We start from the raw sequence: 10630 nt of genomic DNA on the forward strand, positions 1-10630 counted from the left end.
CCAGGGGATAAAAGTGAATGTCAGAAGATGACACTTCATGGCCTACACTTAGAGATGAAATGTCATCTATAGCCCCTACTGCACATGAGGCCCTTTCTACTGGCAGGTGGGCAACAAGCTTCTGGACTCTGATCTGATCAGGTCCTAGAACCTGGATTCATAGCCAAGGCTGCTTGTCAGGCGGAGACAGGCTGGGGGCAAGACTGCTCTACTGGAAATTCCCCCAAGGGATTAGGATGTATTTTTTCCCCAGAATAAAAAGTACTAGATACAGCCCTTCTAATTCTTAGCTCCCTGCCATGGCTATCCCCAAAACAAGCCACACAGCTAAGTATGTATGTACTGTGGCTGCCATATCAGGGAGCCCAAGAGTGGGTGCGTCCATCGCTGTCACCATGGCTGGTGGCAACCGCGTCAGAACAGAGTTCACATTTAATACTGAGAAGTTAGAAAACCATTCCTCTTGAGGGCATTTACATAACATCTTACAACAAGTGGCTGTACTTGCCATTAAATATAAAATCCCAAACAACAAAAGAACCCCAACCACAACCTCATGGCAGAAGCTAGACAATAAATAATGGTAACCCCCCAATAGACACACAAATCTCAAATTAGAAGGGTGGAATCGCTTAGAAAAATTACTCAAGCAAATGATACTTTCCAAGTCTCTTCCTGTCCTGTTTTATCATTGTACGTAATGACCTCCAGAATTTCAACATATAACTGTCTAGCATTATCTGAGATACTGCTGGAAAAGAGCCCATTTCATCCAGAAGCAGCGGTGTGTGTGTATCACCAGGTCGTTTAGCCGACAGACCTCTCTCACAAGGGAAGAAGGGTCAGGTTAGCAGAAGGGACATGTGCGCAAGCTGTGTGACTAAGAATGTGCTCCTGGCTTATTTCACTCAGACCTAGTGGACAGGGGCTGGCCTCACCTAACTGAATCCCGACTTTCACCAACTACCAAGGAGGGGTAAAAGCCTTGTGAAAGTTGAGCCTCAGTGTTCGCTTGGGATCCCTTAAAAAAATTCGACGTTGAGCTTCTTAACCAATCTGCCGAGATGGGATGGACCTGCTGTCCAAGGTGTGAAATGATTCGAGGCAGCAAGAAATTAGCTTGTGTGAACATGATCCTTAGGGAAAAGGCTACTTCAAAGTAAAGCCAAGAGGACCTGGGAAACTACTGAGTGTTCAAAGCCCAAAATGGTCAACAGCCATCACTAGTGAAGGGACTCAAGGGGCAAGACTAGGTCAGAAGCAACAACCCTCCAAGCTGACCCCATGTTTGTCCAGGGCTATCCTGCCACAGTGAAGCACTCACTCACCCAAACGCTCACAGTCTTCCTGCTGGTTATCACCTCCTGTGCCCCAAAACCTCACCAACAGTGGTGTCGCTGGAGCCTCAGTCGAGGTCTTAGATAAGCCGGCCCATTATCTAAAGGCAAAAATATCTCCACACGGAGAACTCAGATCGGGGAGATGTGACACAGGTGTGGCCAGGGAATGGCTCTGTGATCAATAGACGTGCTTACATTAAAAAAATTGAACAGAAAACAGGCAACTTGCTGTGAAAGATGCATAAACTCGCTTGAAAATACCCTCTGCTAAAATCCTTCACGAGCAGAAATGAAACAGACCTGCCCTAACTCCATGGTCTTGGCTTTTTTTGTTGTTCTTAATTTTGAAATTTAAATCACTTCAAAGTTAGAAACCAAAAATCTAAGCTGGCAAAATTAAATTCTTTCCATCATTTTATAATGGGCACCCCTATTATCTCCAAAATGTGTTTCCAAGGCCTGAACTATAAATAATATAATTAAATTCAAACAGGAATTTAGAAGTTCGAGATAACCATACCCACTTGCTGCTAACACTCCAGAACAGAGAATCCTATTTTGTCATAAGCCAGTGGTTGGCCGGCTGGGCACCTACATAGCACACGAGACCCCACCCTGCCCAGGGGCTGAGCCAGACCAGGGAGCGCCTGTGAGGCAGGGGAAGTACATTGGGATCTTTCTGTATACCATCTGATCAAAAGGTCCCGGGAGATGCAAGTTTAACCTAAAGCTGTATTTTCTTAACCTGGGCTGTACAAAAAGGAAATGGAGAGTACCTGATCTGGTCTTGGACATGCCACTTTTCCCAAGCAGGAAATGCCCACCGCTTACTCACATCCATGGGAATTTATGCTCTTCTCTAGACAGAACATCCTTATACAGCATTCTGCTCTTGTAAATGATGGTGGCTGTAACTTAGGAGAAAGAAGATAACTTTGGGAGTTAGGGGTTTTTATAAGGAGCAGGGAGCCTGCTTCTGCACACATCGCCTAAAATGCTCCAGGGTTCTTTGCTGGTACACACCTGGGGGGATCAAAGTGCATGGTGTACCAGCAGCATTCAGAGATCTGCCAACAGAAATGTGGAGTCTGGAAACACTCTGAAAAACCGTGATATTCAAGGTCAACAGAGAACCCCTTTCATTTTAGCCACGCCATCACCACTACCCCAGGGCAGGCAGTGAAATCCTGCACCCCTCCCCCGAATCACCTCACAGTTCTGAGTGAACTGCAGGAATACAGGCCCTTTTCAAGGGGGCATTTGGAATGGAAACCCCTGAGAAGGGAACCTTCTTACTCCATCTGAACAATGAGCAACCATCTAGACTGCATTCAGGAATTACTGTCAGATTCAAAATGCCCACCTTGCACTTTTTGGTCAGAAGGCTCTGTCTGCTGAGTGGTGGAGGTGATTTGGGGATGTTTTCAGTTGCTGCAGGAATTGGCAGTTAATGTCTGACTGGTTGCAATCCAATTCTGAGAACCAGTCATCAGAAGAGAGCCCCAGGTTTGGAGGAGCCTGTAGATGCCAGTCACAGGCCAGAACCAGAGGTCAGGGAACCTGACAAGCATCACCAACTCAACAGCTGAGGAAGCTTCCGGTTTGGGCCACCACTGACTGTACTACACACTCCCACTTACTGCATGATACAGATGAGTCACATTTTCATTCGTTCATAGGAATTGAGTTTAACACCACCAATGTGTGCATACAATTAGGAATGATGCCATCTTTTCTTAAACATAAATGATTGTCTCCTGTACCCTATTGCGTTTTCACAAATCATTAGCATTTCAGCAAAAGACATACACAGTTTTCCATTTGTCCTGCCCATAGGCAAGATGTTGCTAACATACGCATTGATAAGAAGTGCTTAGAAAGTGCTAATATTATTACCCTGGTAATTAGTAGCTATTAATTCCAAGGAAAATTTTAATATATATACACACATACTGTTTTCTTAGGTTCGTTTAGTTTTAATACTAGTCTCTGACGTTATAAAACTTTGTTTTTTGCCCTTTGAGAATCTCTAAATACAAATTAGGTTAAAAGACTGTTCCAAAATCTGCTTCATCAAAAGGCATTAAAACATTTCTTATGGTAGGAAAGGATCCTACTAGTCTTTTAGTTGCTATTGTCTGGGATTAACAGATATGAAGAAACCAGGTAGGAAATGGCTAACATACTGGAAATATTTGCACATACCAAAATACCACTACTTTATTTTCTCTGTATCTGAGCGGTCCTGGGAGCATCCTTCTGCTGCTTGGCAGGCGTGCGGCACACTATAGACTGGCTCCGGTGATCTGGCCGTTATACTCTGCTGTCTCCATCTTGAGGATGTAGGGGATTATGCTGTCTATTGAAACATTGCCAATGAGACCAGTAAAAAAAAGTTCTTCTGTTATGTTGGAACTCATCAGCCTGAGTGCTGGCAGGCGAACGAGAATCCGGGCCAATCTGTAAAAGGGAGGCTCATCAGAGAAAGTGAGTTCACTGCCCTTTAGACTTCTCCTGGAGAGGCTCCCAGGGACCCTCTCTGCACTGCTTAAAATCAAAACAGACCTGTGACCTACCCCCTTGTGTTTCAAATTTCAACAGTCCTCTTGTAGGGGTTTATCATTAGAGAAAAATCACAACTGAGTACAAAGATGTATGTTGAAATGTTTCAAAACAATTCTCCCCACCCCCACAAAAAGAAAAATTTGGAAATCAATAAAGGACAGGTTACAATAAAGTATGGTGTGTCTCCATATAAAAGACCACACTATATACTCACTAAAAAGTATGAAAAAGATCTATATTTACTGATAAGGAAAGAAGTCTGTGATGTACAGCTGAGTAGACTGGGAAGCAGCAAGTATAAGGCAATCTCATTTGTGTATATTTGTGTGACATGTGTACAAAAGTAGTTGGAAGGATGTTCACCAAAATGCGAATGGTTGATCTCTGGGTTTGGGGCTCTGGAGGGTTTTGCTCATTAACCTTTTTCTGTATTACTCTAGTGTTCATATAGCATCATAAAAAAAAAAAATGAAGCCATAAAATGGATTTTATTTTGAAAACACCCTGGGTGGGAGGACATACCATGACCCTGTCCTGATGGGCCACTGGGCACTATATCTGAAGCATCCCATGTGACTGGCCATTCCACAGATGCTGCACAAAGCTACGTGTGCGGGGATGCCACTGTGTGCCAGCCTAGTCTGGAAACAACCTACATTTTCATTAGTAGGAGAGTGCTAAAGAAATTACAGCATCTCCTCAGCCACAGAAAATGCAGAAGTACGCTTGTTGAATATTACATGAAGAATGGGTTACAAAACCTTACTTTGGATTTTATGATTTCAGTGATACAAACATAAAAAACTACTAGAAGGAAATGCATAAAATGTTACTTATAGATAGTGGTATTTACATGAACCTAAAAGTTTTCATTTTACTTTCCAGAATGTTCTAAGTTTTTTTCTACAGTGAACACTGTTATTTTTAAAAAGAGAAAATACAGATTATGCAAGCAGCATTCCAGCACCATCATCCATTCGCCCAGCCACTGTGAGCCTTGCAGGGCACACAAAGGTGTAAGGGAACACCACCACAGACCATAAAGGGTGGACAGGATGAAGGGTCTTGGGAAGTCTGCAAGGGTCAATCAGGGAAGACTTCTTGGGGTGGGGTTGGGACAGGGGCCTTAGAGGCTGACTGAGGTTTCTCTCAGCAGAGATACAAACAATGGGGATGGACGGGAGGGTTATTTCAGGAGGAGTAAACAGTATGAGAAAAGGCATAACAAGGGAAAGACTAAAGCAATGAATGCAGAAACCAATGTCAACCGTCCTAGGGCCCTTTTTAGGGGAACTGTCTTCAGGTGATTCTCTGAGAAAGCCTCCCTTATCTCATTTTTGGTTCCAAATTACTTGGCTTGTCAGCCCCTTTATCCCCGGTCCCTAACTAGATTTTTGCAGAAACACCTACTTTCAAAGGCCAGAGAGCTGCTGTTGTCAAGATGATTCTAGTGTGCTGTGGCTCCGCCAGCAGCCCCTACAGGGGCATTTCCAGCCTCTTCTGAGCACAGGCACTGTGTGGGAGGAGGCCCCTGGCTTCCTCAAGGGACAGCTTGCTCGCCCACTTGCCCACATACTTGGCTGGTTTGGATGAGCTCTGGGTACGGGTGCGTTACCTGGCAGTCCCATTCTAGATGTACTGAGGCTGTGATCACTTGAGATTCGTGGTGAAGTTTTCAGAGATTCCAGTCAAAATGGATCCTGCTCTGGCAAAAGCTGTGTGTGGGCCATGGAGACGTGCCTAAGCAGAGGAGGTTCTCTGCCAGCAGGGCCAGCTACAGGTCCCCCAATCACACCACAGAAATGGGTCTTCCTGGGGCCTGGCACTTTCATTCTATGGGGCACCTATGGATTGAGGTCTGTGAAGGGGACACAAATGGAGAAGAGTGGGGCCATGTATCCTACTGGTCAATTTTGCTCCAGTGTTTGAGAGAACAGGGTGGGGAAGGAAATAGTAAGCAGTGTGCCTGACAGGTCCGCAGTGCTTCACGGGGCTCCCAGCGGGCTGGAGGTGGTCATGGGGAAAGATCTCCTCCACTCCATGGCTGGAAAGCCTGCCAGGCAATCTGCCCTATTTCAGAACTCTCCTGTTCTGTTTTGCAGGAGAAAGGCTCACATGTGTGTGTGTGTGTGTGTGTGTGTATATATATATATATATATATATANTCTCCACAATAGCCAAAACATGGAAAGAGCCTAAGTGTCCATCCACTTATGGGTTGACAAATGGATCAAGGAGATGTGGTTTATCTATACCATGGAATACTCCATGGCAATGAGAAAGAATGACATCTGGCCATGTGCAGCAACATGGATGGACCTTGAGGGTGTTATGCTGAGTGAAATAAGTCAGGCAGAGAAGGACAGTTACCATATGTTTGCACGTATAGGAGGATTAGGAGGAACTTGACGGAGGAACAAGGGGGAGAAGAAGGGGGGAATGGTGGGGGAAAGGGAGAGAGGCAAACCATGAGAGACTCCTGAATGCTGACAAAAACTGAGGACTGATGGATGTGGCGGGGAGGGGAATGGGCATGGAGGAGGGCATTTGTGGGGATGAGCACTGGGTGTTATGTGGAAACTAATTTGACAATAAACTGTTTGTAAAAAAATAAAAAATAAAAAAGAAATTATCATTTACTTTCTATGTATTTAATACATATTTTCTCCCATTTTTATTAGCTATTTTGTTGTTTATGAATGGATGACTGGGGAGGAAGGGAGGGATTTAGGGGTGTCCAACCCCTGCTTTTGAGTTCAGCCGTCAGCTGGAGTGACCTGTCCAGAGGCTCCAAGACAACAGCCAAGAGGTGGGCAGTGAGGCCAGCCGGACAGTGCTGCTGCCTCTTCTTCAGCTGCTGCTACTGCCCTCCAGGGACAGGTAAACCTGTGCAGTTACAGTCTGTACTGGACGACATATTGCTAATACAACCTAAAAATTGGCAAAAAGGAAAGCAAAACAAATGAAAATGAACAAAAAAGGTCATTGGACAGTAGTATACTACTCTGTTTTGTATGCCCACGTCTTGTTTGGCCAATGGTTTAAATTAGGATACAGAATAGATCTATTGAACATACGAAGTCACCAGGCACGACGGCACTGGTGTTTGGGACTGTAAAGGCAGTAATTTAAAACAATGTGTTTATGTTAGCCAGCAAAGCACACCTGCTAGGAGAACATTCTGTCACATACAATCTGGCAGGGCTCTCTACATGGCTGACGACTTGACAACACATTCATGTTCATAAATATCAGGAGACACAGGCGCAAAACTGTTGTGAGTCACCATCACATATCTTACCGGGGCTAAAGAGAACTATAGCTTTAAGGTATGCATACTCATAGCCGTCTATATCCAGCTTCGCCATACTGTTACAGAACTCCTGAAGCTTCCAGATGTGCTCCATGACTTGCTTTATCCGGTCTCCAGAAAGTTTATCTAGAAATCAACATCACAGAATCTCTGAGAAAGGCTGGTAAAAATAAGAATACAAGCTTCTTTGAGGAGCCACAGATTCAAAGAGAAGAGAAAATAATTTTACTTCTTAATGGAAAACCAGTTACCTTAAGATGGTTGACAGCCTCATTTTCCAGGTGAAGGAGAAGTAACAAAAGGTACCCAAATTCCACTCTGCTATGTATGCTGTCTCAGTAACAATCCTCCACACCAGCGATGCTCCCTGGCCCCACCTTGGGCAGCAACTCTGGCTTATAGGTGTAAACTGGTAATTCCTTTTATTCTGTACTTAAGACGCATAAGTCAATTCTTATCAGTGGTCAGATTTTCTAAGTCTCTGCAAGCATTTAATGTTTACGGATCTGACCATTAAATGTTGACATTTTTTAGGTGTGATACAATTTTGTTGTTTTCTGATTTAATCTTCATGGTATTATTTGTCGAAGGTATTAGTCTTATTACACTCAGTTAAAAATAAAGGAAACCAATCCTCATTTGTGAACAAACCTAACTTAAATTCAACAAAATATTACAGGGTTTAAAAAGAAAATCCCCTTTACATTACTATTCCAAAGGAGTAACTAGAAAAACAAAGGTGTGAGTAGGTAACTCACTCCTAGATAATCAAACATCTGGAATGCCTAATAAAAAGTGCAGCTCAACTGTAATCAGTGTCAAGTGTAGATGGTGAGTGCCAGTGTTGAATCCTAGGCGTGCGCCCTTGAGAGACCGTGTCTGTGGTGTGCTATGGACTTCCAGCATGCCGAGAATTGCACTGGCTATCTCCTGGTCCTGACATGGCTGGGAATGGACCACCAAACGTTAGATGGTTGCCACAAATCTTTCTAGAAGAGAGTCACCTGTTCATTCGTGAGCGGCAGCTGGGTAGGCAACTGTATCCTGGACTAGGGGGTCTGCATGACCCTCCTTTGTGCCTCGCTCTTCTACCTGGTTTCGCTTGGGGCAATCCAGGGACCTTACTGCAGTAACAGTCTCTCTAGGGTTGTGGGAATTTGTTACGTGGGGAAGGATAACCTGTTATGAGGCAACAGAAAATATCTATGTTGGTCTCTCCCCCCAGTTTCTGGCACAGAGCTCCTGAAACCCTTGTTAATTTCTTTAAAAAAAATTTTTTTTTAATGTTTTATTTATTTCTGAGAGAGAGAGACAGTGTGAGCAGGGGAGGGTCAGAGAGAAAGAGAGATTCAGAATCTGAAACAGGCTCCAGGCTCTGAGCTAGCTGTCAGCACAGAGCCCAATGCGGGGCTCGAACCCACGAACCGTGAGATTATGACCTGAGCCGAAGTTGGACACTTAACCGACTGAGCCACCCAGGCACCCCAACCCTTGTTAATTTCTAAGTGATAAGAGCACTACCAGGATCTCTTGTTCTAATATTTCTCTTTGACCCTGTCCCTGACAAAGAGCTCCTAAAACCCTTGTAAACTTCTATGTGTTAAGAGCACTAGTAGTATCTTTTGTTCTGTTGAGGGGAATCTGGATGGGGGCTGGCCCCTGGAAAGACTAAGGCATGCTCAGAAGCTTGGAATTTCCATACCCATTCCTCATCCTCCAGAGAGGGGAGAGGGGCTCGAGATGGAGTTAATAATTGATCATGCCCACGTGAGGAAGAAGTCTCTCTCTGTAAAATCCCAATAGTACGGGGTTCAGAGAGCTTCCAAGTTGGTGAACACATGCACACCAGAAGGGTAAAGCACCCGAAGTCCACGGAAAAGAAGCTCCTGCACTTGAGAATCTCTCAGACCTCACCCTATGTATCTTCATCTGGCTGTTCATCTGTATCCTTTAGCATACGCTTTTACAAAGTGGTAAACTTAAGTGTTTCCTTGAGTTCTGTGAGTCACGCTAGTGAACGAATCCAACCTGAGGGTTGTTGCAACCTCTGGTCTATAGCAGGCTGGCTAGGAACACAGGTGATAGCCTGGACCTGTGTGTGTGTATTGGGGATAGGGTCTTATGGGACTGAGCCCTAAACACCATGGGATCTGACACTATCTTTGGGTAGACAGTGTCAGAATTGAATTAAATTGTAGGACACCTGGTGTCACAGAGAATTGCCTGTTGTGGGGAAAGACCCCACACAAAGTTTCCCACAAAGTGGGGAAAGACTACAAGTTTCACAACTGAAGTGTTCAGGGTGCCTGGGTGGATCAGTCAGTTAAGTGTCCAACTTCTAATTTTGGCTCAGGTCATGATTTCATGGTGGTGAGATTGAGTCCTGCATCGGGCTCCTCACTAAGCATGGAGCATGTTTGAGGGTCTCTCGCTCTTTTCCCTTCTGCCCCTCTCCCTTGTTTTCTCATGCTCTTTCTCTCTTAAAAAAAAAAAAAAAAAAAAAAAAGGTGTTCTGTGTGAGTAGTAAAGGAGACATGCAGGGAAGAGAAGCATAGTAGGGAAGAACTGGGTTTTTCTTTCACCCACACAGGTGAAAAACTAGTTTTATCCATGTATACCTGCCAATCAAGATGAAAATGTAAGGAAGGCAGTGATTATGCTGGCAACATCACCAACTGCCTGTTATCAGGAAGTTGGCAATTTTTTCAATTTTTTTTTTTTTGACTTTCATATTCCCTGTAAGAAAAGCCGACAGACGGGGTGGAAATGTAGATGTTCTCACTGTTAAAGGTCCTAGGACTTAAATGTTAAACTACCCTCAGCCAGGGGATGCTGTGGGGCATTGGGGCCAGTCTGCAAAGAGCTGGCTTGACTGGGGGTGCACTCCCCCACAGCCCAACCCTACCTTCCTGGATGCTGTTCTGCAGGTGGTTGACAATGGCCGCCAGGATAGTGGAGAGACTCATGACCTGAGCACACTGGGCGAGGCCAAGGGTGAAGAGCTCATTCCAACAGGCCCGCACCAGGCTGGTGTTGCAGTCCTGCCTGGGGACACAGAGGTTAGAGTGCGTGTGGGTACGTGCTGGCATTATCCAGGGCCCAGTTTGACCCAAACAAGTTGATTCAGCAAGTGTTTCTTGAAGGTCTGTGGTATGTCCAGGACCATTCTCTGAAAACACCACTGTCTGTATGAATCTCTTAACTAAAGTTCTTCTGGGGTACCTGGGTGTCTCAGTTGGCTGAGCATCCAACTTCAGCTCAGGTCATGATCTCATGGTTCATGAGTTTGAGCCCCACGTCGGGCTCTGTGCTAACAGACCCTGAAGCCTGCTTCAGATTCTGTGTCTCCTTTTCTCTGCCCCTCCCCTGCTCTCACTCTGTCCTCTGTCTCTCAAAAGTGAATATTAAAAAA

General features: G+C 44.8%; 1 protein-coding gene across 2 annotated transcripts in view; it reads right to left on the reverse strand.

Annotated features, from left to right (window-relative positions):
- Positions 1-6074: 6074 nt before the first annotated feature.
- Positions 6075-10630, reverse strand: part of NR2C2 (nuclear receptor subfamily 2 group C member 2) — a 65646-nt gene continuing 61090 nt past the window's right edge. For both annotated transcript variants that reach the window (XM_077751567.1, XM_077751568.1), the window contains 3 exons: positions 10124-10263; positions 7207-7344; positions 6075-6836 (listed from right to left, as the gene is read on the reverse strand). In XM_077751567.1, coding sequence (XP_077607693.1) covers positions 6766-6836; positions 7207-7344; positions 10124-10263 — 349 coding nt within the window. In that variant the 3' untranslated portion in view covers positions 6075-6765. The remainder of the gene's footprint in view (positions 6837-7206; positions 7345-10123; positions 10264-10630) is intronic.

This window comes from Crocuta crocuta, unplaced genomic scaffold, assembly GCF_008692635.1.
Source record: "Crocuta crocuta isolate KB4526 unplaced genomic scaffold, BGI_CrCroc_1.0 scaffold69-1, whole genome shotgun sequence".
Lineage (NCBI taxonomy): Eukaryota > Metazoa > Chordata > Mammalia > Carnivora > Hyaenidae > Crocuta > Crocuta crocuta.